Consider the following 27008-nt stretch of genomic DNA (forward strand, 5'->3'; position numbering starts at 1 on the left):
TTATATTATGCTACTTCTCACTATATTATGTTGATAGTTGAAACGTCACTATTAAAACCTTAATTTATATAAGTCTCTTGTCAACTGACTCAGTCTACAGGGGCAAGCATTCTCCCACATTTTAAACATGATTTGATTACCTTTGTCCTAAGTGAATAATCTATTATCTGGGTATGAAAAACATGATTAAGAAATAAAAAGCCGGCCGGGCGCGGTGGCTCACGCCTGTAATCCTAGCTCTGGGAGGCCGAGGAGGGTGGATCGCTCGAGGTCAGGAGTTCGAGACCAGCCTGAGCAACAGTGAGACCCCGTCTCTACTAAAAATAGAAAGAAATTATCTGGCCAACTAAAAATATATATACAAAAAAAAAAATTAGCCGGGCATGGTGGCGCATGCCTGTAGTCCCAGCTACTCGGGAGGCTGAGGCAGAAGGATTGCTTAAGCCCAGGAGTCTGAGGTTGCTGTGAGCTAGGCTGACGCCACGGCACTCACTCTAGCCCGGGCAACAAAGTGAGACTCTGTCTCAAAAAAAAAAAAAAAATAAAAAGCCAGTATAATATTCCAACAAGGAGCTATCTTTCACACCTCTCCAAGTAAAAAAGAACTTCAAAAAAGTCTCAACTAAAAATAATCTTAATGATGCATGTGATCAAGTCAAAATTGGATATCTTCTGTTTCTTCATTGTGGTGAAGAATGTTACCTGGATTCCTTCCACCTACAGAGACGACTGTCAGATCTGTGGCTGAACTCTGCATCTGATTTTAGCCTTGGGGAAGCAAAGAGGACAAAACTCAAAAGCTCAACTTTTTGGATGGTGTGGGTGATTCAATGAACTCTTTTCTGACTCTGAGTCTGTTGGCCAGGAGACCTGGATATGATAGGGCTTCAGTTCTTCAGGAGGGACAGAATCTGGGGCGCTGCTCATGAGGTCATGTCCCCGGAAGGATTTTGGGAAGGCTATGACATCTCTGATACTTGGAGCTCCAGTGACAAGGCATATCAGTCTGTCTAACCCTGTGAATAAAATACAAAGAGAGCAGATGAGAAATGTAATCTAATGTTGAAAATTCCTTAGTTTTTATATAAAAGTTGCAGAGAATTTTTAAATAAGAATCTTTTTTTTTTTTTTTTGTAGAGACAGAGTCTCACTTTTGCTCAGGCTGGTCTTGAACTCGGGCTCAAGCAATCCCCCTGCCTCTGCCTCCCAAAGTGCTAGGAATAGAGGCATGACCTACTACGCCTGGCCGTAAATAAAAATCTTTAAGAAGCTGCAGCCAACCATAGTTCCCTGCCTTTTTTAAATTTTTGAGACAGAGTCTTGCTCTGTTGCCCCAGCTAGAGTGCAGTGGCGCCATCATAGCTCACTACAACTTCAAACTCCTGGGCTCAAGCGATCCTCCTGCCTTAGCCTCCAGAGTAGCTGGGACTATAGGTGTGCCACCGCATTCAGGTAATTTTTGTTTTTAGCAGAGATGGGGTCTCACTGTTGCTCACAGTGGTCTCGAACTCCTGAGTTCAAGTGCTAGTATTATAGGCATGAGACACCACCACCAGCCAGTTCTCTGCCTTTTTAGAGAACTTTTGTTTGCTTGAGAGGTTCTTTTCTATATCAGCTTGGAAAAATATTCAGGACTAGTGTTCTCATGCTACTAAGATTACTAGGAACTGTAATTGTCATAGCAATTAGCAAGTTCCTAGCAAGGGCTTACTAAAAGCCCCAAATACAGGTTGAACGACATACTAGGTGCTGTGCAGGGAACTCCAAAAGCACAGAAGGAAGTCCCTGTTGTTGAGGGCCTTACAATCTAGGTGAGCTTCCTAGAATTTCTCACTTTTCTTTACTTGATAAAACAAGCAAAGTGGCTGGGGTCGGTGGCTCATGCCTGTAATCCTAGCACTTTGGGAGGCTGAGGCAGCAGGATCCTTGAGGCCAGGAGTTCAAGATCAGCCTGAGCAACAGCGAGACCCCATCTCTACGAAAGATAAAAAAAAATTAGCTGGGAGTGGTGGCATGTGTCTATAGTGCTAGCTACTTGGGAAGTCGAGGGGGGAGGATCACTTCAGCCCACGAGCTTGAGGTTGCAGTAAGCTCTGAGTGCATCATTGCACTCTACCCGGGGCAAGAGTGAGACCTTGTCTCAAAAAAAAAAAAAAAAAAATCCACAAGTGAAGTGAGTAACCATAGTAATCAGGACACTGGCACATTCCTATTTTTATACAAGCTGCATACTCTGGAGCAGTGCTTTCCAGACTCCAAAGAAAATGTCTGTGAGGCCTCAGAGATTTGTGCAGTATTGACTTAAGACCCTGCAGTTTTATTCTATTACAAAATCTTTCAAATGCAAATTATTGGTTAGATTTTATCTTTGTAACTGATAAAATATATTTTAAAAATATAAGGTTGGGCATGGAAGAGGCAGGAGGATCACTTGAAGTCAGGAGTTTGAGACCAGCCTGAAAAAGAACAAGACCCTGTCTCTACTAAAAAATAGAAAAAAAATTAGCCAGGCAGCTAAAAATAGAAAAAATTAGTCAGGCATGGTGGCACATGCCTGTAGTCCCAGTTACTTGGGAGGCTGAGGCAGGAGGATCACTTGAGCCCAGCAGTTTGAGGTTGTCATGAGCTAGGCTGATGCCATGGCACTCTAGCCCAGGCAACAGAGTGAGACTCTCTCAAAAAAAGGAAAAACAAAACAAATAAAATTAAATTCTCATAGAACTTCTGAGTTCATTACCACACCTCCCCGCCCTCCCCCCATCACAAGCTGCAAGGCCAACTTTGAGACACAGTGCTATGGGAATGCAATTTAATTTATAAAAGGACAAGTTATTTACCTAAGGCAATTCCTCCATGAGGGGGCGCCCCATATTCTAAAGCCTGGAGCAGATGGGAGAGCAATTTCACATCTTCCTAAAATTCAAAAGATAATTCAGTTTAAATACATACTGAAGGTCCACTGAATGCCATACACTAGGTTTAGGGAAACTCAACTAGACTTAGTTGAGTTAAAAAAAATACCTTAACATGACTTAACTAATAATAACTCATTGGGAAAGTGTCAGAAAACATCTTAAGAAGTTTACAATTTAGCAAGGGAATACAAGTCACAGAAGATTGTAACATGTAGAAAAACAGCTGGTGCTCAGTAAACGCAGCAATTACTGTACAGACGATGCAAACAGAGTAAACCCAATCAAGGAGGGGGAGATGTGGACTCAGAAAGGCAGGATGAAAAGCAGGAAACTGTCCTGTCACCGAGACCAAGGGAAGAGGACACTAGTAAGAGGGCAACACTGTCGAATGCTGCTGGGAGGTGGGGGAGCTTATAGGCTAAGAAGAGGCCCAAACGTACATGAAACCGTGTAAGTTTCATGGGACAGTATGTATAGAAATGTTGAAAGTGTGTGTGCAAATGGTTCTCTAACTAGGGAGCTGCAAACAAACAGATGCCAGCCTCACACTTAGGGCTTTTTGGTTCTGGTATGGGCCAAGGCACCAGTGAGTTTTTTTTTTTGTTGTTGTTTTTGTTTTTAATGCTTTCCAGGTGATTTGATTCAAATGTGCATCAGGCCCGAGAACCACTGGTGTTCGGGGAAGAAGCAGAAGCAATGTATTTTTACTCTTTTAAAAAGCCCAACAATGAAAGGAATGAAAAAGATAGGCTGAAAACTGGTGATTGGAGGCTTTGACTTGGCAGGAGAAAAGTTAACAGATTTCACAATGCCCTTACGGCTAAAGGGAGAGTCTGACGGTTTGAGCTCTCCAATCCTGCTCTCACATATAAAGTTCTTCCATTCTACCTCACATCTGTCAATGCCACAAAACGGTCTTTTAGGACCAGACTCTCCTGGACACTTTTTCCTTCCTGAAATCTATCCTAGAGCCTTCTAAGAATCACCAACGGCAAATTCCTAGGTCTGCATCTGTACAGACTCTTCTTTTTCTTTTTAAAATCTTGATTACCTAATTCTCTATCACCAAAATATACCCCCCCCACTTAAATATAGCTAAAGTAGTATCCATTAAGTGATATAAAATCCTTTCAAACTTCTCTTTCTCTACATTATCAACATTTTCAGTACTGCATCATTTTTTGGGCAGTGTTGTGATTAGGAGCTTAGGTTAAAGAGCTGCCCTGACTGGATTTGAATCCTGGCTCTGCTTACCTCTGTACTATGTGACTTTGGCAAATTAAGTAATCTGCCTCAGTTTCTCATCTTCAAAATAGGCAGAATAAGGGTATCTATCTCATAAAGTATTAAATAATTGGGAAGGGCAGGGTAGGAGGAAAAAAAGATTTAAAAAATAATTGGGAGATTAAATGCATCAATGCATATAAAGAAACAGTGCCTGGCACATAGTAAGCACTAATAAAAAGCTGTTATTATTTACTTTTCCAAGTCCTACATTGAAGGTAGAGAGATAAGCTGAAGCTATTTTGTATCTAGTGAATCCTCTATTCATAATAAATGTTTAACAAAACTCACAAATACTCTGGAAAAAAAATAAGCCCAGGTTAGAAGATGATGTTCGTTACCTTTAGTAATGTTGCCAGGATGTAATGCTGTAGCTCTGCATCGTGAATTCGGATAGAACCACCTCCTATCTCACTGCCATTTAAAACCAAGTCATAGTGTTGGCTACGGACCTAGAAGATTCACAGAGCCTTTATGTTAAAGGAAATTTCTGGCTTCTGTTCTGTAAGTTGAAGATACTGTAGCTACTTAGAGACAATGTATTAACTACTGGCTCAAACCCCACAATTTCTTCTGGGGCTTCCAGAACTGGGTCCTAGCTATCTGTAGACTGTGAAATATGAAGCTCTTTGCCATTTTCACACATTTCCTTTTAATTTGGAAATATAGATTTGGTACCTTTTCGGGCTCAGTGTACAGGAGATGGATGTCACTGGGGTGGGGAGCAGTAAATGGGTGGTGGGTAGACTCCAGTTCTCTGGGATTTTCCTCCTTGGGAAGGAAGAGAGGGAAATCCACTACCCAAAGGAAAGAGAACAGAGATGTGTCACGGAGGACCATTCCTCTCATTTCTAGAAGATCAGCACATTCCAGTCGTAATTTTCCCAGCAAAGAGCACTGCAAACAGAAGACACAAACATTGAGTTAACTTGTTATTATTATTATTTTTTTTAATTAATTTATTTTTTGAAACACAGTATTGCTCTGTTGCCTGGGCTAGAGTGCAGGCATCCTTATATCTCAATGCAACTTCCCACTCCTGGGCTCAAGTGATCCTCCTGTCTCAGCCTCCCAAGTAGCTGGGACCACAGGCATGCACCACAATGCATGGCTAACTTTTTCTACTTTTAGTAGAGGTGGGGTCTTGCTCTTGCTCAGGCTGGTCTTGAACTCCTGAGTTTAAATGATCCTCCTGCCTTGGCCTCCTGGAGTGCTAGGATTACAGACATGAGCCACCACACCCAGCCCCTGAGTTAACTTCTTGACAGAGTAGGCAGCAAATGACGCAAGGTGGATTCTGAGGCCGGGCCATTCTCTGATTAAGAGATGCGATGCTCTTTGCCTCAGGAGACAAAGATATGAGGATGGTCTGACTGCAACATGGTTGAGAACAATTGTCAAACTCTGCTAACTGGGTAAGTACCTAATAATACAGTGATTAAGAGCACAGGGATCAGAGCTTCATAGATCTGGGTCTGAATACTAACTTCTCTATACCGTTTTCCATAGTAAAATGGGGATAAAAATACCTACTCCAAAAGACTGTTGCGAAGCTGAAGTGAGACAAGGTATGTGAGGTGCAGGGCTTGACAAGGTATATGAAGGGCAGCTGTTCTGAGTATTTCCCTAGTGCTCTGGAAGGACTGTGGTGAGGATTTGATGGGTGGCTGGCATGCAGTTAATGTTCAATAAATGTTGGCTATTATTATGGGCAGTATGCATTAGAGGTTCATTTAAGAGTGTGAATTTTGGAACCAGATTTAGTGGGTTAGAAATCTGCCTCCTCTACTTCCTAGCTGTGTGAATGTGAGCAAATTTTTAACCTCTGTGACTTAGATTTCTTTTTTTTTTTTTTGAGACAGAGTCTCACTCTTTTGCCCTGGCTAGAGTGCCGTGGCATCAGCCTAGCTCACAGCAACCTCAAACTCCTGGGCTCAAGTGATCCTCCTGCCTCAGCCTCCCAAGTAACTAGGACTACAGGCATGTGCCACCATGCCCAGCTAATTTTTTTCTATATATATTTTTAGCTGTCCAAATCATTTCTTTCTATTTTTAATAGAGACGGGGTCTCACTCTTGCTCAGGCTGGTCTCAAACTCCTGACCTCAAGCGATCCTCCCGCCTCGGTTTCCCAGAGTGCTAAGATTACAGGTGTAAGCCACTGTGCCTAGCCCCTAAACATCCTATAATGGACATTAATATTCATGTTTGACTTTGGTATATTTTTCAAAGATCCCTAAAGCTAAATTTAGTCTTCCATATATCCCCCATGAAGAATGGTGATTTAGGCAGTGTGCATAATAGCACTTACCACCTGCAGCTGCTGCTCCTGAGGAAAAACAGTCCTACCTTGACCAAGGGTGACTGCTAGCCCACCAGCCGCTCCAGTGGTCTGATCTGTGCCTCCACAATTTTAGGAATACATTATGTACAAAAGTTTGAGACTACCAAATTTTGTTCATCTGTCAAACCGTGAAAATGAAATATTTTTTCATGATCATAAAACTACTACCAATAAGCTACCTAAGTGGCTTTCTTAATCAAGGTCAGATCTAATTTGTGTGAATAACGACAATGGAGGTTGGCAGCTGATGAAAAAACCTCTAGTTTCCATATAGTGCATTATAAAGCACTGAAAGATTTATGCAGAACAGCCCCATTTTATGAGTTAACAATTTCAAATATGTACTATATACATAGGAGAAGAAAGGCATCATTCATTATCAACAGTATATATGCTTGGAGGTAATTTTCTTACTGCTTTCTTATGCTCTCCTGCAGTTAGGAGGATCACATCTTCCTCTTGGATCTCCATTAGTCTGGTTAATTCCAATCTTTGCTCCTCCATTATAAATTTAGCAACTGGAGAATTCCAGTTTCTGTTGGTTTTCAGGAACACAGGTAACACTTCCTGTGACAAAGAAAAAGACTTACTCACATTTTTTTTTAAAGGGCAGGACTTATTTTCTTGTAGTACAAATATTTCTTCTTCCCAAAAGAGAATTTACATGAGATTATCTCTATTCCCTCCCTGAACACCTTCAAAATGACACTAAAGGAATTTAAAAATGTAATTTTGCCACAGTGGAAAAAAAAAAATTGAAGGATTGGGAGGAGGGAGGAGTATAAGCAGAGGAGAGATTTCTGCAAATTTTTGGCAGATTGTAAGTGAATGGAGTAGGAAAGATTAAAGAAGCAAGATACAGGAAGCTCTGGCCTAGAGAACAATGGAGGTGGCCTTAGCATAAGGAACTGATGTTACCCTGCAGAATCCTGGAGAGGCTCAGGACTCTTAAGCCTTGAGTCCCAGGGTGACAGCCAGTGGTCTTGCTGTTTACCCCTAACCATTTACAAAGCCTCTCCAAGGACTCTGTGCTTCCAAGTAGCTTTTAAGATGCCACATTCTTAAATATGTGCAGACAACCAATAATAACCATCACACACTAAAGAAACTCTGTAGTATTTACTAAAAAAAAAAAAAAAAAAAAAAAAAAAGACCAAGATAAACATAAAAAATGACCCTAGAGAAAAGAGATAATTTAGGGACCAAAAGAGGACTTGAATCCTCAAGGCACTCAAAAAGATTTTTTATTTTTATTATTATTATTTTATTTTTGAGACAGTCTCGCTCTTTTGCCTAGGCTGGAGAGCTGTGGCGTCAGCTTAGCTCACGGCAACCTCAAACTCCTGGGCTCAAGCAATCCTTCTGCCTCAGCCTCCCAAGTAGCTGGGACTACAGGCATGCGCCACCATGCCTGGCTAATTTTTTCTATATATATTTTTAGCTGTCCATATAGTTTCTTTCTATTTTAGTAGAGACGGGGTCTCGCTCTTGCTCAGGCTGGTCTTGAACTCCTGAGCTCAAACGATCCACCTACCTCGGCCTCCCAGAGTGCTAGGATTACAGGCATGAGCCACCGTGCCCAGCCAAGATTTTTTATTAATAAAACCAGAATAAGATGCAATGAAAAGGGCTACTGGGAAATAAAAATATGACTTCTGAAAAAAAATTCAGCAGAAGAGTTAAAGAAATCTCCTGGAAAATAGAATAAACAAGACAATGGAAATGATACAGAAAACAAAAAGAGACATATAAGTTAAATAAAAGGGTTCAACATTCAACTAATAGAAATTCCAAAGAGAGACTAGAGAACATGATGAGGTCAAAAACAATTAGATAATAAAATAATTTTCTACAGATAAAAGACATAGCCTTTATACTGAAAGGGCCCTTCAAGTGTGCAACATATTGAATACAAAATGATCCAAAGCTATGCAAATTGTGAAATTTCAAAATATCAAGAATCAGGAGGTTGAAATCTTCCAAAGAGAAAAAATCAGGTCTTCTATAAAGGAATAAATTCATACAAGCATCAGACTCTCATCAGTAACCGCAGATGGGAGAAGACAATAAAGCAATGCCTTCAGTGTTCTAAGTCTGTGCTGTCAGGTCACATGTTGTGGCTATTTAAGCTAAAATTAGTTTACATAAAGTAAAAAGTTCAGTCCCTCAGTTGTACTAGCCTTTTCAAGCATTCAATAGCTACACTGCCTAGTGGCTACCATTAGGACAATGCAGATATAAAACATTCCCATCATTACAGAAAGTTCTATTGGATAGCACTGTTCTAAGACGACATGGCTGTCAATTCAGAATTTTATACCAAGCCACATTATTATTAAAGTGTAAGGTTTTGAACATAAAGGCATATTTAGACATGTAAGGACTCAGAAAATTGATCTCTCACATGCTTTCTTAGAAGTTACTTGAGTACATACTCGAGCACAAATAAGAAGGAGGAAGATCTGGGATCCAGGAAGAGTGGCTTAAACTCAGAAGAGGAATGAACAAAAAGTCCAGAAAGGCAGCTGTGCAGTAGGTACAGAGTAACTAGGTGAGGTCTGTGTATGGGAGCCTCATCTCTCCGTTTTTTTTTTAACCATGTGTATCATGTGTATGCATTATGTTGCTAGAAATTAATATGCATAATAACAATTTGAAGCCAAATCAAGTTGAATGTTAATAAATTAAAAAATAATAGTTGTACCCATTTCTTGTATAAAATTTAAGGAAATTAGGAAGGAAAAAAAGAAAACAGAAGAAGAAAGAGGAGAAAAAAATGTAACAGTCCCATCAAAGGCTGCGAAGTTAACCGTCAGGCTTATTTCCTGGTCCTGTGGTTTTTAGATGCAGAGTTCATATACTAGTAAAATAGAAATAAACAAAATTGGGAGATAAAGGATTGACAATTTTTAATTTTGTCAAGGAAGGACATAAAACAACCCTCCCCACCTCTGCAAAAAAGGAGAGAAATAAAGGATAGTTCTTTAAATTAGATTCAGTTTACTTCATGAAAAACTTTGTATATTGCCCTGTCTTGACTCATTTTGGAAACCATTATCTTAATCGTTATTTCTTATTGAAAAATCTCTTTGTTGTTCTTCGAGCTTGAGATATGAAGCTTAGGATGTGATGATGGTGGAGGTAGGTAGCCCATTTTCAATATACAAATATAGTGTTTTTATATGGTTGTGATCAGTATATATATAATCCTGAATGCCGTTTTCTTACAAATCATTACAACATGAGCATTTTTTCCTATATTAATACTCTTAGGATACTTTTCTAGGGAGCATGTTAAAAAATACTCTTAGGAAACAATTTTTAAAAGGAGCTTTAATATTAATTCCTTTGATTCTACCACAATTTATTTAATCACTCCCATCTGGTTTCACTTTATTCTTGTAATAAATGATACTGTGATGAGCACAAAGTCTCCTCCTATCTAGGCTTCTTTCTTTAAAGGATATCACAGAATACTACTGACCCAAAGAGCATGACTCTTTAAAGTTACTGATTCCAAAATAGCCAAGGCAATTTACATTTCCATTGACAATGTAAGAATGCCCATTTCCCACTCCTGTTCCTCCCTATTTTAGTTCTACTATTCACCAAACCAAGAACACAAAATGTTTGTCAAAAAGGTGTATTCAGAATTCTAAAAAAACAGTACAAGAACAACAATAAATACAAGCTTTCTTTCATGCCTGCCATGCTTTCATTTAAACCTTGGGCACATGGGGCTCTATTTATTTTCCTAACTGGATTAAAATACCTTGGTTTATTTAAAAAGGGTAGGGTTGAGCTTTCACATTCTGATTAGTGGTGAATTCAACTAAGTTGAAGTCTTAGAGTTATACCCAGGAGTAAGATTAAGAATAAAAAGAAAAAAAGCCTGAGCAAGAGCAAGACCCCATCTCTACTAAAAATAGAAAAATTAGCCGGCTGTGGTGGCACATGCCTGTAGTCCCAGCCACTTGGGAGGCTGAGGCAGGAGGATCACTTGAGCCCAGGAGTTTGAGGTTGCTGTGAGCTATGGTGATGCCCCTGCACTCTAACTAGGGGGACAGAGCGAGACCCTGTCTCAAAAAAAAAGAAGAAAAGTAGAAGAATGATATTAAATAATAAGACCCTCAAAGCTAATGATAGCTCAAGAGTTTAAGCAATTATTAGTTAAAAATATTGAATCTCCATAAGGAAAAAACTGCCCTAATTAACATCTTACCTGATTAAAATGGTCAGCTGCAAATTTTTGGATGGATTCAATGTCTCTCCTTTTTAAGTATTTCTGATGAAAGAAAATAAAAGTAAATTTGTCAATATGATACTTAGCTTCATAAACATGTTTGTGATATCAAAGGGGACATAAATATATTTTGTGTCGTTCCATTATAGTAGTGAGATTTAATGAAAATTTGTCCTGCCAAATGACAAATTTTTAAAGCTTGTTACAGGGCTTAATTTTTCCCCTCAGTTGTACAAGTCTTATTGGAAATATCTGTCAATGTATTTCACAGAAGACCCTGTATATGTAATATGCAGGATAAGTGTTCAAAATGAATCTCTACAACTGAATTATAAAAGAAAAACAACTTTCAGATCAATAAGAGGATTTGGAATTTGATTATTTCAGATTTCTTAAAATTCTTTACGTCTTTTTCTAAATTAGATTATTTTGGATTTATTAAAATCCTCGTATCTTACTTTTTCTAAATTATCTCAGTGTCTTTCTAAATGAGACACTATGGTTATCATTATGTTAAGTAGCTTTGAAATGATTCCACTTACATAGTTTGAAGTTCTGTCATTTTAGAGTATATTCCCCCTCCCTTTGAGAGTGTGGTGTCTTATTAGATCTGTATGTGAGAACCTGGAGTGAACTCCCTCTTCCCCTTGGGAATGTTACCTCAAACCTTATGAGACTCCCATATGTGAATTACTGACCTCAACGACTGGACTTCAAAAACACATACAAACTCAAGAGTGTGACAGACAATTTGACAGTGTATGCTGTGATGGGTTGCTCTCTGGCAGCTGCTTCTCTGGAGTCTGAGACAGGGCAACACCCTGTTAACTCTGGAGCTAATCTCATCCATCCACACTGGTACCACCCTCCGGCACCTTGGGACCTTACATGTTAGTCTTCGTTGTGGTGGGCAAACCAGCTTCTCCTGAGAACTCCTCGTATAAAGTTATACCTCAAACTTTAATTATTAATAGTTTTTACTTTCCACAGAGGCCTGCTTCCATTCTAATTCAGCAACTGAATTTTAGTACTTTTGGAACTCACTCCATATGTGGTTAACGTACTGAGCATATTCCCCGCGAGGTTTGTTCATGTCATTCTCTCCTGCAAGCATTGTGAACCTAAGAAAAAATTCTCCTTGTATGGAAATAATCTGTGATTTGTGAAATCATACTTTCATCATCTCCTTATTTCCACTATACATAAGACATCATGAACTATATTCATGGGACATTTAACTAAGTATGGGAGGTAATAAAAAGGTGAAAACATGATTCACATCCCTGCACTTCTTATATCTGCTCAGGGAAAAACAGACATGCTCAAAATGGGCTAGAGACAGTATGTTATACTGAGCTCACTTGAACACATTTGTTATGTCTGGACTACAGTATGGACACCACACTATTTTCCATTGAATATATGAAGTAAATAAAAAGTAATGAGACTGAGTTCTCACACTATTTCGAATATACTAATCTGCTGATGTATCCAAATGAGTACAGTCTTTCAAAATCATAATCTTATTCAAAATACGTCTGGAATGCCTCTTATTAAATTACTTTCAAAGCAGGTGTACTAACTACAGAAAACAGATGTGTCCCATTGCTTTAGAGTCAATGCTTGCTCAGCCCAGCCATTCTCTCTCTCTCTTCTATCCCGATGTACTTCTTTTCCTTTTTGCTTTTTTAGTTCTACCTCTTTTTCCCCCATTATTAATACAATTGAGAAGAGAACCCTCAAAAAACCAAGAATCAACATGTAATGACTATGCTGGAACTGATGTGGTATCGAGAGCCTTTGGACAAACTGAAGCTGGAGACAGAATACTGAGTATTATTTTATGCTCATAAAATATTCATGAAATGATCCCAAGTGAAGTATATGAGTACTTTATGGCATTGTTTAAAAGGAAAAAAAGCCTAGATCTTAAATATAAACTCATACTCATAAAGTTTTATTGTTTTATACTTATATTAGAGTTTTAGGGACACTTTTAGACTTTATATAAAAACATATTATTATTTAGAGGTAAGTGTCTTTCTGAAGTTTGTTTATTTATTTATTTTACACATCAGAGAGTTGCTTTATCTGAAGTTTAAATGTGCCAGTGTTGAACATATTTACTTCTCAAGCATACATTCTACTTTTTTTAATTTTTAAAATTGAAATATCTTTTCTTTTTTTTTTTTATAGCACTAACTAAAAATGCTCATCAAGCATATATTCTAGAAAAACACAGAATCATACTTCACTTACTGTTCCTTCAGGGACACACATGGCTTTGATGGTTCCTTGGGGTTTACTAAGTGCATCTTGAAGAAATCCAATCTCTGTGTTTCTAAACTTATCACTGATATCTATAATCTGGAAAATGGATAACAAAAACATTTGATAAGTTAACATTTATAGACTGTATTCATAGAGTGTTTGCCAGTGGGTTGAGCGCTATGACAAGTGTTTTACACACATATATATGTAAGAATATAATTCCCATTTCATAGATGAGAAAACTAAGGCACAGAGAAGAAAGTAACTTGCTCAAGGTGATACAACTAGTAAGTGGCAGAGCCAGAATTTAACCCAAGTAGTCTGACTTAAGAACCACCATTCCACAAAAGCAAGAAATAATTAAGTTGGCAGCTGTAAGAATGGAGTTATGATTTTTGTGTATTATATATTTTCATTCTAAGAACTGAGCAATGACTATTCATATACTAGGCAGAATTCAATTTCTAAGGAATGTGCACTGAAAACAGCATTACAGAGATCAAGGGATATGGCTCTCTAAAAGCAAATAATGAGAGGCCTGGTAATGAATGGCTCTATATACTAATAATTTGAATAAACATTTTCACATGGTTGAGTTCTTTATAGAACAGGAACAACAAATAATCTTTGCCTTCCAAGTGCCATTCTGGCTTTCAAAAAATTGAAGAGAACAGTTTTTCCTTTCAAGTTACCATTCATGTCCATATAATCCATAACTTGTAAGTAATAAAAAGTTTAGAGCAAGACTCTGACTTTTGGAAATGGGTCCTGGAATAGAGTAGATAGAAAAAAACAGGCTATTATTCTCTCTTGCTATAGCTCAGTAATAAGCTGCTAAGGTAACAACAATAATATGATCTAATAGTGTATAACACTTGTGAATTTCAAAGTGGTTTAAAAGCCTGCAGGACTATTTGGGGGCAGAGTCCTGGAAAAGTGAAGAGAAGTACCTTCATTCCAAAGCGAGTATCAGGTTTATCAGTTCCATAGGTGGCCAATGCCTCAGCAAAAGTCATAGAAGGAAAAGGAACCAGCAAAGGATCTTTGTCGTTGGGCCAAGAATACTGGAGTAAACCCTCAATTAAACTCTGAATCCCAGACTGGTCTACAAAAGACATCTCTATGTCAATCTGAAACCAAAATAATATATGGAAACTAACTTGAATAGCCACCACATACATATATATTTATGTATTTCTCTACTGTTAAATTGCCATAGGCTTCTGCACATAAATACTTAATACGGGGAGAGGGTATAAATATTATTGTACATCTGTGTTATGTCAGGCACTGTGCTAATGCTTCTCATACATCAACTTGTTTGGTTCCCACAAGCCAGATTCTCTCTGGCTCAGGCTCAGAGAGGCTAAGTAACCTGCTTGTATATGTGCGGTAAGCAGTGAAGTTACATTTGATCCCAGGTCTAACTGCAAAGCTTAACATTCTTTTACTTCACCACACTGATTAATATACTATCATACAAAAACCAAATCTGACTTTGATAAGTCCACAGATTAAATATTAATATATAGAGTTTTTGGTTCTTAATATACAAGACATCTGTTTTAAGAACTTTATCATATCATGAACGTTAAAACACTGTAGAAATCCTGGCATTCCTCAGTTGATGACCACAGTCCTTATGAAAAGGACACATGAAATAGATCAAAAATTGAATATTTAGTACCATAATTGCAGGTTGATTAAATATCTGACAGATGAAATGTAATGGGAAGTAAAGTATATAAAATTACTACCCTGGTCTTGAAAAATACATGGCTGTAGTAAGCCTGAATGTGGAAGAGACAAGTGACTATAACTTAGTACCTGAGTAAACTCCGGCTGCCTGTCTGGTTTTGAACCTTCATCTCGATAACATCGGGCAACCTGAAAATATCTACAATTGAAAAATAACATTAATTGAGTCATGATTCTAGGAAGACACATAAGCTTTCCTCCCAAAGCTTATGGTAATGTATGCTGTGAAATAAATTAATAATGATACCTAAAAACATAGGAAACATTCTCATTTTTTTTTTTTTGGAGACAGAATCTCGCTTTGTTGCCCAGGCTAGAGTGAGTGCCATGGCGTCAGCCTAGCTCACAGCAACCTCAAAATCCTGGGCTTAAGCGATCCTACTGCCTCAGTCTCCCGAGTAGCTGGGACTACAGGCATGCACCACCATGCCTGGCTAATTTTTTCCATATATATTTTAGTTGGCCAGATAATTTCTTTCTATTTTTAGTAGAGACAGGGTCTTGCTCTTGCTCAGGCTGGTCTCGAACTCCTGAGCTGAAACAATCCACCCGCCTCGGCCTCCCAGAGTGCTAGGATTACAGGCGTGAGCCACCGTGCCCGGCCAACATTCTCATTTTTAAATGATGTTTTAATCTAATCTGATACACAGATGACCCATGAGAAGTTAACTATTCTATATTTTGTTTTCAAAATATACATTGGCACCTTTGGATATTCATATGCTAGATTGGCATGCAAATCAGCCCATGCTTCTTTTTTTATTAAAAAAATTTTCTTCAAGTCCATGCTTCTTTACAAATACTCTTTTGCTTCAGCCAAAGTGAAATACTTATTGCTCCATGAATACACTTGAGCCTTCCTGTGCTATGCCATTCCAGTTCTCGTCTTCACTTGCTGAGATGCAGCTCTGTCCCTGAAGGTTTAGTTCACAAAGTGTTCTATAATATTTCCCCAAATGATATAATTTCAAACCTCTTAATACTTAGTTTGTAAATCTCAATATATTTATATTTTGGTTTGTATCATAGTTGGTTTTATTCACTATCCTATTCTGCCTTACTGTCTCATTAACTCCTTGAGAGCAGAACCTTTTTTTTTTTTTTAATTCCCTGCCACATCTGTCAACATAGAGCTTTGTACATGATGGCTGCCCAGTAAATCTTTACTAAATGATAACTACACATTATGAGGGTATTTTGCAAGTATTCTCCAAACTCTCATAAATTTTCGAACTTTCTCTTAAGAGATCAGGCAATTTTGTGTTTCCTATTCCCCTTTCTTTTTCCCTTTTCCTTTTCTGACAACTACTGGCCCAGAAAAGCTTACCTGTCTAAACCGCCAACCATCAGAAGCTGCTTAAACTGTTGAGGACTCTGAGGGAGAGAATAAAACTTTCCAGGTTCCCTGGATGGTACTAAAAACTCTTTGGCACCCTTTTAAAGAGAGAAAGAGAGAGGAAAGATGTAATTAAAGAATAAAGTTCTCATAATGACAGAGATAATTTCTTGCTCATCTTTTTTTTCTTAATGTTTACATAGTCTTATTTATTTACTTTCAACTGGTGTGTGTATATATATACATATACATATATGTATATATATATATTCTTTTTTTGAGACAGTCTCACTCTGTTGCCTGGGCTAGAGTGCCGTGGCGTCAGCTTAGCTCACAGCAACCTCAAACTCCTGGGCTCAAGCGATCCTTCTGCCTCAGCCTCCCAAATAGCTGGGACTACAGGAATGTGCCACCATGCCCGGCTAATTTTTTCCATATATTTTTTAGTTGGCCAGATAGTTTCTTTCTATTTTTAGTAGAAACAGGGTCTCGCTCTTGCTCAGGCTGGTCTCGAACTCCTGAGCTCAAACGATCCACCCGCCTTGGCCTCCCAGAGTGCTAGGATTACAGGCGTGAGCCATTGCGCCCGGCCTATATTTTTTATTTCAGAATATTAAGGAGGTACAAAAGTTTTTGTTACATGGATATATTTTATAATGCTTAAGTTGGGGCTTTTAGTGTGCCCATCACCCGAATAATGTTCATTGTACCCGATAAGTAGGTTTTTACCCCTCCCTGTCCTCCCCCTTCCCCCTTTGCTCATCTTGTAGTCCCCAAAAAGGCTTGCATATAGTAGGCTTTAAATACCACTTATACATAGTAGGTATTAAATTTATGCTTGTTGAAATGAATTCCAAATCCTGTTACTAGCTGAACAAATTTTGCATATTATTTCTTATCCCAGTTAATTCCTAACTGCTTTTCTAAATTAAACTGTCATTTTATTAGTCCATACATTGGATAAATAGATATCAATGTTTGCAAATGTCAGCTCTTAATGAACAAGGGATTTTTTTTTTTTTTTTTTTTTTTGAGACAGAGTCTCACTCTGTTTCCCAGGCTAGAGTGCCATGGCATCAGCCTCGCTCACAGCAACCTCAAACTCCTGGGCCCAAGTGATCCTCCTGCCTCAGCCTCCCTAGTAGCTGGGACTACAGGCATGTGCCACCATGCCTGGCTAATTTTTCCTATATATATTTTTAGTTGTCCATATAATTTCTTCCCATATTTAGTAGAGATGGGGTCTCGCTCTTGCTCAGGCTGGTCTCGAACTCCTGAGCTCAAATGATCCACCCGCCTCGGCCTCCCAGAGTGCTAGGATTATAGGCATGAGCCACCGTGCCCAGCCAAGGGATTTGTTTTTAAAGAACCAATTCATTAAGGATTTGCTTCTGTAAGCCTCAAGGGAAAGAAAACTCCTATGGAATAAAATTCTGACTCAAAATACTGATCCAAATCATTTTCTCAATTCTTAAGAAAACCTAGTTAATGTGACCATCCTGAGGCAGTAAATAAAATAAAATAAAAATAAAAGCGGACCAAGTAAACATAAAAGCAAAGTTGTCTAGTTTTACAACTAATAGTACATTATGAATAGACTGATTGAAGGAATATACATACCCCTGGGGTCCTCTTAAATAATGTTGGGGTTTCTATATCCACAAACCCTAAAAGGAGAGACACATTGTAATTTAATAGACAGGAATGTGGAATTTGTCAAATATGATGTCTATAATATAGTACAACAAGTCTGAGGCTCCCTTTTATTTAGAAATTTTGGCTGAAATAAGCTACCAAGCCTACTTATACTGGTTGTTACAAATCCAAGGAGGATTTTCATAAAATCTTACTCTGTTCAGAAAGTTGATATCTTTGACATGAAATAATTCTAAATATTTTATGGATTCTTGTCTACTGACCTGTTCTGGTTTTTTAAATGTTCTACCAGTGTAGCAAAAATAATACAAATATAGCAGGAAAAACGCAGGACTGATTGACGTATCTAGTTTAATTCACGTGACATTTTTGAGCTCCAAAGAAATGATGTATAAGCATGATAAAGAATTTAAAAAACTTACAGAAACAACGAAAGGGCTCTCCAGCCTTCAATAATGATAAGAAACACTACATTAAACAATGTTATTGCCATTATCATCTTTAAAAGAATGTATTTGTGATCCAATAGGAAACTAGTTACCAAATTATGCTATAGGGCAAAAACTACACATTGAGTGAATTCTAGACTTCTGGTAACATCTGACCCAATGAGGCTAAATGGAGGATATAACAAAACTGTTGAATAAAACAGAAGAGATGCTAACAAGTCCCAAAGAACACTCAGGCATCATTTCCCTTACCATGCAGATTACAGAGATATTCCCGCATTTTCATGACCATCTGGGACCGCAGTCGCAGGTTATACTGCATTTGGAAACTACGCAAGTCTAAGTAGCGATACTGTAAACGAAGAGTCTCTGTTTTCTAAATAAATTAAAAGATTTTTATGTTTAAATATTTTCTGAATATTAGAAAGATACTATCTTTAGATACAGAGTTTGAATTTTCAAAAACTAAATTTGGGTTGGGTGGGGAGGAGTTACAAAACATTAACAACTAAATTTAGCTCTATCTTTATCTTCCATCAAGTGGCCCACTGGTATGCTGTTTCCATTTGTGTGTATATGGCCATCCTTCAATCCTACAACGTTTAAATTTGTTACTAGTGCAGATTTTACATTTTTTACTATTCGTTGTTATTAACATCACCCTTCACTGACTGAAATTTGCCTACTTTACTAAATATTTATCTATTCATTTAAGCCCATACTGGAGTCTTGAAAAAAAATTTAAAGATTTCAAAGATCTTTTAAAAAGATACACCAGATAGCTGGGCATGGTGGTGCATGCCTGTAACTCTAGCTACTCAGGAGGCTGAGGTGGGAAGATGGTTTGAGCCCAGGAGTTTGAGGCCAGTCTGGGCAATGTAGTGAGACCCTGTCTCTAAAAAAGATATAACAGGGTAAAAAACAGTTATGATTTTAATACCTGAATGGGACACAGATTAAAAGTATAAAGAATGCAAGGGGATGGTGGATAGAATCTCCACGACAGTACTAGGAGGGACATAGTGAGAAAGTTTACTTATTTTCAAGGCTGTAAATCCCTGCATTCCTATTTGTGCTGAGAACTTTTTTTTTTTTTTTAAAAAAAAGTCCTTTCCCCTGGAATAGCTAATTTCTTTGATACTAGAAACAGAAATGGTAAGAAATATCTGTAAAATGCTTATCTGGGGAAAACTGTATATTTTATTTTTCACAATAAGGTCAACTCTGTAATTATATTTCTTCTAATTAAAGAATTAAGTATTGGGAACTAAAATATAAGACTAAGTGGCTACATAATTAATTAAAAAATCCCTTAACAGATCAGTTTAAAAATTAGGTATACACAAGTCTACATTTGTGACAAAGCTGAAAATCATCTGGGTGTACTTAGTGTGTCTAGCTCCATCAACCCCTGAAACTTTGGCAAAGAACATCCTAAAACACAGTAATGCTAGTTATATTTATACATGTGAGAAGTCAAGAGTTGCTCTAAGCACACATTTTATCTCTGTTAGAAACTTAAACTTAATAGGTGCAGTATCCCCTAGACTCTTTTGCCATTTCCAAGCCAGACATAAATTTCCTTTCAAAATATTAAATATAAACAAAAAACTTGAATAATAATAACACCTTAAGTCTTAAAAGACAGAATCACATGTTGACCTTTCTGAAAAACAGTCCAGATGTTTAGGGACTGCAACCGCTTAATGAACTGTTGCTATTTAAGAACAGTTCATCAAGAAATTGTAGAACTAATAGAACAATTCATGATATGTCTATAATAAAATGTTTCATTTTGTAGACGTTAAACTTTTTCTTTAAAAAATTCTGAAAATACTTTACTCGTCATCAACATTTTCTAGATACCCTATTTTATTAATAAAATGGGATGGTACCTTCACAAAGTCCTTAATTTCAAAGGGCAGCTTCTTGGAGGGATTCAGAAGTTTAGCTGTTTTAACTTTGATTTCAATCTCACCTGTTGGCATTTTCTGAGAGAGAGAGAGAGAGAGAGAGAGAGACTTATTTTAAAAAATCATTCATCAGAACATGTACAAAATGCACATTTGTAAAACACATGCATTTATTTACATGTGTAAAATATGTAGGTCCTTACAGTATATAATCTAAAGCATAAATATCTATGTATGATTTTGACATTCTTATGTCTATCTGTGGCTGATGTGCTCAGATATCAACAAATATTATTAGCATGCATTTGTCAACATCAACATCAACAAATGTCTTAGCATGAGCATATTTATATAGGTGTGTGTTTGCAGTGAAGATTATGAAATCTGTGGAACTTACTGAGCTTTAGCACCTTAATGTCCAGTAGGTGCTCAGTCTAAGCTGTCTGAATGTGTACACAGACAGGGCAAATGCATACAAGTAAAATTTACAAAGACAGTTTCTAAACTACTAACTGGATTCTCTTGTCCTGGAGGTCGGGAAATGACTGTCCCAGACACTTGCACCACAGACTCCACAGGGGCTTCACATAAAATCTTCTTCACAGAGGCAGGCGACTACAGAACAAGAGTGGAAAAGAGATCCAAGAAACAAATGAACTTATAGGCATCTTCAGTAACTGTAAGTCTATGGTTTAAAAAAACATTAATATGCACAGCTTAATTACCATAAATGCTGGAGCTGACCTTAATGACTTTATTACAGAAGTTAATAAATTGCATCCCTATTTTGATGCCCTGTAATAAAGCAAGTAAAATTATTAGTTAAGAGCTTTCAAAAACCTTCCTTAAAGGAAAATAAGGAGAAGGATGACTGTTATTAATGCAAATAAGTCCCACATACTTTAAAGGCAACTGGCTCCAGGGTTAGTCTTAGGAGCAGTCAAATTCAATAGCAATAATGGGTCCAAAGTGAAAGGAGTTCTCCAGGGTTAGCTATGTTCATCTCTGGATCTTAATGCCTGAAAGATAGTTCATTGTTCTTCACTTATTTCAAACACTTAAGAGCTGAGTAAGTCATATTTTTCTTAGGCATATGAGCATTTGTCAAAATTACAATAGAAACCAACATTGCCCAATTAGCATGATAGGAGTTCTTTATTTTATCTAATTTTAATAGTAATTAATTTTTTTTTTTTTTTTTTTGCAGACAGGTCTCCCTCTGCCATCCAGGCTGGAGTGTTGTGGCACGATCGCAACTCACTACAACCTCGAACTTTGGGGCTCAGATGATCCTCCTGGCTCAGCCTCCTGAATATCTGGGACTGCAGGCGAGCACCACCATGTATGGCTAATTTTTAAATTTTTTGTAGAGATGTGCTTTTGCTATGTTGCCCAGGCTGGTCTTGAACTCCTGGCCATAAGTAATTCTCCCATATCAGCTTCTCAAAATGCTGGGATTATAGACGTGAGCCACCACACCAGGCCTGAATCTAATTTTTTGACCAGGCAGTACCTTCACACAGCTTAAAATTCTAAGGGTACCAAAAGATATAGTGAAAAATTTCCCTCCTATCCTTGTCCTCTGCCCCTGAGTTCCCCTCCCCGGAAGCACTTGTTACCAGATACTTAGGTATCTTTCCAGAGACATTTCATAACATATATACAAGCATATACACACACATACACACACAGAACATATGTATTGTTTCCTTCCCCTCTTTTTAAAATACAGATAGCATTCTGTATGCTCTTTTGTGTAGTCAAGAATATAGAATTTTTCATTTAACCATATACCTTGGATTTTTTTCCCTTTCAGTACAGAGCTTCTTCACTCTTTTTTGTATGCCTGAGCAGAGTATCCCATTGTAAGGATGTACACTATTTTTTAAACCAGTCTCTTATTGGAGGACATCTAGATTGTTTCCAATTTCTTCTCTATTAAAAATAATCCTGAAATTAATATCCTCGTATATATGTCATTTTGCATCTATGTAAGTCTAGGTATAAGATAATTTACTAAAAGTGAAATTAGTGGTTCAAAGGATATGTGCATTTGTAATTTTTTTATTTTTATTTTTTTTGAGACAGATTCTTGCTGTTATCCTGGGTGGCATCATCATAGCTCACTGCAACTTCAAGTGATCCTCCTGCCTCAGCCTCCCAAGTAGCTGGGACTACAGGCCCACACTGTGATGCTGGCTAATTTTTCTATTTTTAGTAGAGATGGGTTCTTGCTCTTGCTCAGGCTGGTCTTGAACTCCTGAGCTCAAGCAATCCTCCTGCCTTGGCCTCCCAAAGTGCTAGGATTATAGCAGTGAGCCACCATGCCTGGCAATATTTTAAAAAAGCTGTATAAAATATCTGTTCAATGTTTCATTTTTAAATTTTACATTATAAAATATTTGCTCAGCATTCCAGCATTTATAATTTTGATATTGCCAAACTGTTTTCCATACAGCTAGTGCCAATTTGTACTCCCTCCAGGAATATATGAGCACTTGCTTTCCTAAAGTGTGTTGTTAATCTAAAGTTTTATTTATTTATTTTTGTCTTTTTTTTTCTGTTGCTATACCAGAATAATCTAATGTTTTAAAAATAACAATTACGTGGAGTTTTAATTTACATTTCCGTACCTCTGAGTGGAGTTGGGCATACTTTCATTATGTCTACAAGCCATTTATATTTTCTTTTCTGTAAATTTATGTTCATATCCTGGGTTCATAATTCTGTTGGGTCAGTGGTATTTTTTTTATTCATTTGTAGTAGCCTTTTAGATATTACGGAAATTAGCCCTTTGTGATACAAGTTGCATATATTTTTTTCCCAGTTTGCCATGTTTTAACATTGCTTATGGTAGTTTTCAGTTTTCATAACAATAAACTTCTGAATTTAAAACCTCAAATATATTCATGAAACTACTTAGCTTACCCCAGCTATAGCATCAAAGAGGCTTTTAGGTAACAGTAGGAGACTTTCTATTACCTCATCCTGGGGAATGACAATTTGAACAAGCCCATGGAAATCTCTTAGGACCAGGAAGACGTTTTGCCTGATTAATGAAGAAAAAAAAAAAAGGAACATTTTAAGATAAAATCTCTGAGTTAAAAATTTAAGCAGTCAAAATAAATAACAAACAAAAAACCCCATGCAATCTCTCCTTTCTTTTTTATGATAATTACATACTTTCATTAGTTACATTCATGCAATTGTTATCTATGTAGCTTATTGATGAAAAAACTTTGTTTTTTTATTTCAATTTTTATTGGCTATATACATAGTTTACTAATCTTATACAGATGGCTTATAAAGATTTTTAAAATTTAAAGAAATTTTCATTGGCTTATATCTTTCATTATTATTATTATTATTATTTTAGAGACAGGGTCTTGCTATGTTTCCCAGCTTTGTCTCGAACTTCCAGGCTTAAGTGATCCTCCTGCCTCAGTCTCCTGAGTAGCTGGGATTATAGGCTTGGACCACCATGCCCAGCTCCCATTGGGTTAGGTCTTTTGTTTTTTTGAGACAGAGTCTCACTCTGTTGCCCAGGCTAGAGTGCTGTGGCGTCAGCCTAGCTCACAGCAACCTCAAACTCCTGGGCTCAAGCTATCCTACTGCCTCAGCCTCCCGAGTAGCTGAGACTACAAGCATGTGCCACCATGCCGAGCTAATTTTTTTCTATATATTTTTAGTTGTCTAGCTAGTTTCTTTCTATTTTTTTTTTTTTTAGTAGAGACGGGGTCTTGCTCTTGCTTAGGCTGGTCTTGAACTCCTGAGCTCAAACGATCCACCCATCTCGGCCTCCCAAGAGTGCTAGGATTACAGGCGTGAGCCACCATGCCCAGCCGCGGCTTAGGTCTTTATAAGAAAATTTTATTAAATTTGTAAACTTTTCACACAGTAAAATCCAAAGATAATGTTTTAAGATACATCTGATCATTTTCAAAATATTGCAGTATAAGGTCTTTTCTCTTTCTAAAAAAAGATACACCTTTGTTCCTTCTTCACTCCTGCTGCTTCACTTGACTAGCCTTAAGAAAAAAAAAAAAGAAAAAGAAAAAAAGATACAATCTAAAAATTTCTGGAGGAGTTCTAACTACTAATTTAACGCCTCTATGAACCATCAAAAGGTCCCAGAAATCCCAACATTTTCACACTCAACCTACATTTCTCATATTGTTCTTAGTACTAGGAAGAGGTACAGAAAGCTTCTTCGGATTTGGATTCAGGAGATGAAGTCACCAAATTTATGGGGCAAATATCCACCCACTTGGGACCTATTCTTTAGGAAGGTTACATAACCTATGTATTTTGGATGTCTTTCATGTGAATTAATGTACTATTCAGGTATGTTCTGGCATATAGAGATGAACAACAAAAAAATCTGCTCTGATCTTCAGGAATCACTATTTATGTTTTTAGGCCTTTTTGCTACCTAAATTTAGAATAAAACAAGCTTTTTTCTCCCATGCTATTGGAGCTTAATAGCTGGTTTATAGGATGCTGGCCCATTCCCAATTAGTGGTCATAAGGAACTCTTCAACTTTAGTAAGCCTGGGGTCATTTAAGAACATTGGTGGATCAAGCTTCATTGTTATGCCCTTCAACAGATGTTACTAGTACCTACCTACTGAGAGTGACACTCCCAGTCACTTGGGTCTTTCAAAACAAAAACAAAACAGAAAATCCAAGGAATTCTGAGAATTCTGCAGCAGTTGCAAAGTGTTTTATTCTTACCAACAGTTGAAAATTAGTATAGGTTTGGAATTGCCTTGTGAAAACAACCATCATGCATCCTTAGATCATCTACCTCAATTTACCTTCGGTACTGAATCCATCCACACAAGGTGACTTCCTGGCCTAAGTGAGAAGAACGCAATTCTCCACATGTGTTGGTCCGGGCAACAAAGCTACTGAATTCTTAAAAAAAAAAAGGAAAGAAAAAATGTTTAAAATGCAAGATTAAAAATATGTCATTTGCAGACTGCTTAAAAATAAAGATTCTGAAATTACAGTATGTCAGGTATTTCAGGGCAATGGGCAAAATTTACAAAATAAGTTAGAGTATGTAATTTAATTCATTCACTATTAAATTTGGCTGCAAATGTGTCAAAAGTCAAGTGAGTAACAATCTGAATACAAATCTTTTGGATCTAGCATTTGCATTGACCTAAAATCCTAGTAACCCAATTCTATTTTTTTTTTTTTGAGACAGAGTCTCACTCTGTTGCCTGGGCTATAGTGCTGTGGCGTCAGCCTAGCTCACAGCAACCTCAAACTCCTGGGCTCACGCAATCCTTCTGCCTCAGCCTCCCCAGTAGCTGGGACTACAGGCATGCGCCACCATGCCCAGCTAATTTTTTCTATGTATTTATAGTTGTCCAGATAATTTCTTTCTATTTTTTTAGTAGAGATGGAGTCTCACTCTTGCTCAGGCTGGTCTCGAACTCCTGACCTCCAGCGATCCTCCTGCCTCGGCCTCCCAGAGTGCTAGGTTTACAGGCCTGAGCCACGGTGCCTGGCCTAACCCAATTCTTAATAGTGCACATTTCTTCCCTAAATCAAATATGATTTTAGGAATTACAGAAGTTTGACAGTTCAGTAATTACTTAGCTTTAGTATGAATCTAGTGTGTAACTGCCACTTGTACACTAGAAAACACTACTATATGCGTGAAAAGCGATTTTTCTACGCTTCCTATTAGTAGCATTAACTAAGACAGAATATCCTATGTGGTTAGGTTACCTTTTCGTGGTCTTTTTAAAAACTCAAGTAAAAAAGTGCACTAGAAGGAATGAGGAGAGTGAATCATCTGCTTCTACACATAAGGTTAACCAGTTAAGAATGGGCGGGAAATGGAATGAAAGCTCTCTGGCTCTAAAGAACAGGCAGAAGTATTGTTTGGAGGACAGAACTCTTTGCAGTTTTCACCTGGAATTCTCCTCTGTGAACTTAGCACCAGACTTCTGGAGAGAGAACCCCAAGTCGGCTGAGTGGTGCTTCCAAGGGGTCTGGATAAACCCCTCCATAGATGACTTAACCAAGAAGGGAAGTACATGTTGGAGCCACAGGATAGTGAAAGGCAATCACGAATCCCACACACCAGCAGTCAAAAGTCAGTTTTGGAAATACTCAGAGATCTCGTAAAATTCTAGGAATTCCTACTCTATATTCTTCAATACTTGAGCTCCCCTCCGCACAACATTCGAAAGCACGTGTCTGGAAACCAGACAAATCTGCAAGGTCTTTGGGGCCGGAGAGGGAGTGGATATGGAGAAGGGAAAGGCCTTTCACCCCTCTCGATGCATCAGTTTCCACTTCTATTAAACAGGACTGCGGTCAAAAGTGACGACTAGGGAACGATTCCACAGAGCAGCGCCAGGCACGAGCCCAAGACACGCCAGAGACGGGGGTGGGGGAGTGGGGCCGGTCACCAGGCGTGACTTCTCTTCTTTCCACGCTTCCCCAAAGGCTCCCGCGGGCACACTGGAAAACAAGGACGAACAGCCTCGAGTTGCAAATCTCCCAGACTGGCGGTCGACCTCAGGTCTTCTGAAAGAGGAAGGCGAGCAAATCCAAAATGCTCCTAGGGCTAGAAGCCACAAACAACTCGGCGCTGGAAGCCAAGGTTCCCTTAAGCCGCCCCGTTAGCGCCCAAGATTACGGTGAAGTCACTCAACGAATCAGAGCAGAGGCACCGCCGCCATGCTTACTACGGGCGGAACTTTGAGGGAACGCTTCGCGCAGGTAGAAAACCCGAGGAGCAACGCCACTCGATTAGGAATGTTGACGGTAATGGTTAAGTCGTTCGGCTTTGCCCTCAGTTAAAATGGCGATTTCAGT

The 27008-nt window shown here is 38.1% G+C and overlaps 1 protein-coding gene across 5 annotated transcripts; it reads right to left on the reverse strand.

Annotated features, from left to right (window-relative positions):
- Window positions 1-650: 650 nt before the first annotated feature.
- DARS2 (aspartyl-tRNA synthetase 2, mitochondrial) lies at window positions 651-26801 on the reverse strand. 5 transcript variants are annotated; one of them, XM_045547335.1, is made up of 17 exons: window positions 26460-26801; window positions 24986-25085; window positions 23151-23217; window positions 20682-20783; window positions 20151-20246; window positions 18508-18631; window positions 17771-17817; window positions 16142-16248; window positions 14884-14953; window positions 14007-14186; window positions 13036-13152; window positions 10765-10827; window positions 6957-7109; window positions 4878-5096; window positions 4541-4651; window positions 2838-2913; window positions 651-1016 (listed from the first exon to the last, which is right to left on the reverse strand). In XM_045547335.1, exons 5-17 carry the CDS (start codon window positions 20241-20243, stop codon window positions 802-804), a joined length of 1575 nt encoding a protein of 524 aa, XP_045403291.1. In that variant the 5' UTR covers window positions 20244-20246; window positions 20682-20783; window positions 23151-23217; window positions 24986-25085; window positions 26460-26801; the 3' UTR covers window positions 651-801. The 5 variants fall into 5 exon arrangements, with proteins under 5 accessions (XP_045403291.1, XP_045403288.1, XP_045403287.1 ...); XM_045547332.1 differs by having other exon boundaries at window positions 13045-13152; window positions 26097-26801; XM_045547331.1 differs by having other exon boundaries at window positions 26097-26801.
- Window positions 26802-27008: the final 207 nt, after the last annotated feature.

This window comes from Lemur catta, chromosome 3 (genome assembly GCF_020740605.2).
Source record: "Lemur catta isolate mLemCat1 chromosome 3, mLemCat1.pri, whole genome shotgun sequence".
Classification (NCBI taxonomy): Eukaryota; Metazoa; Chordata; class Mammalia; order Primates; family Lemuridae; genus Lemur; species Lemur catta.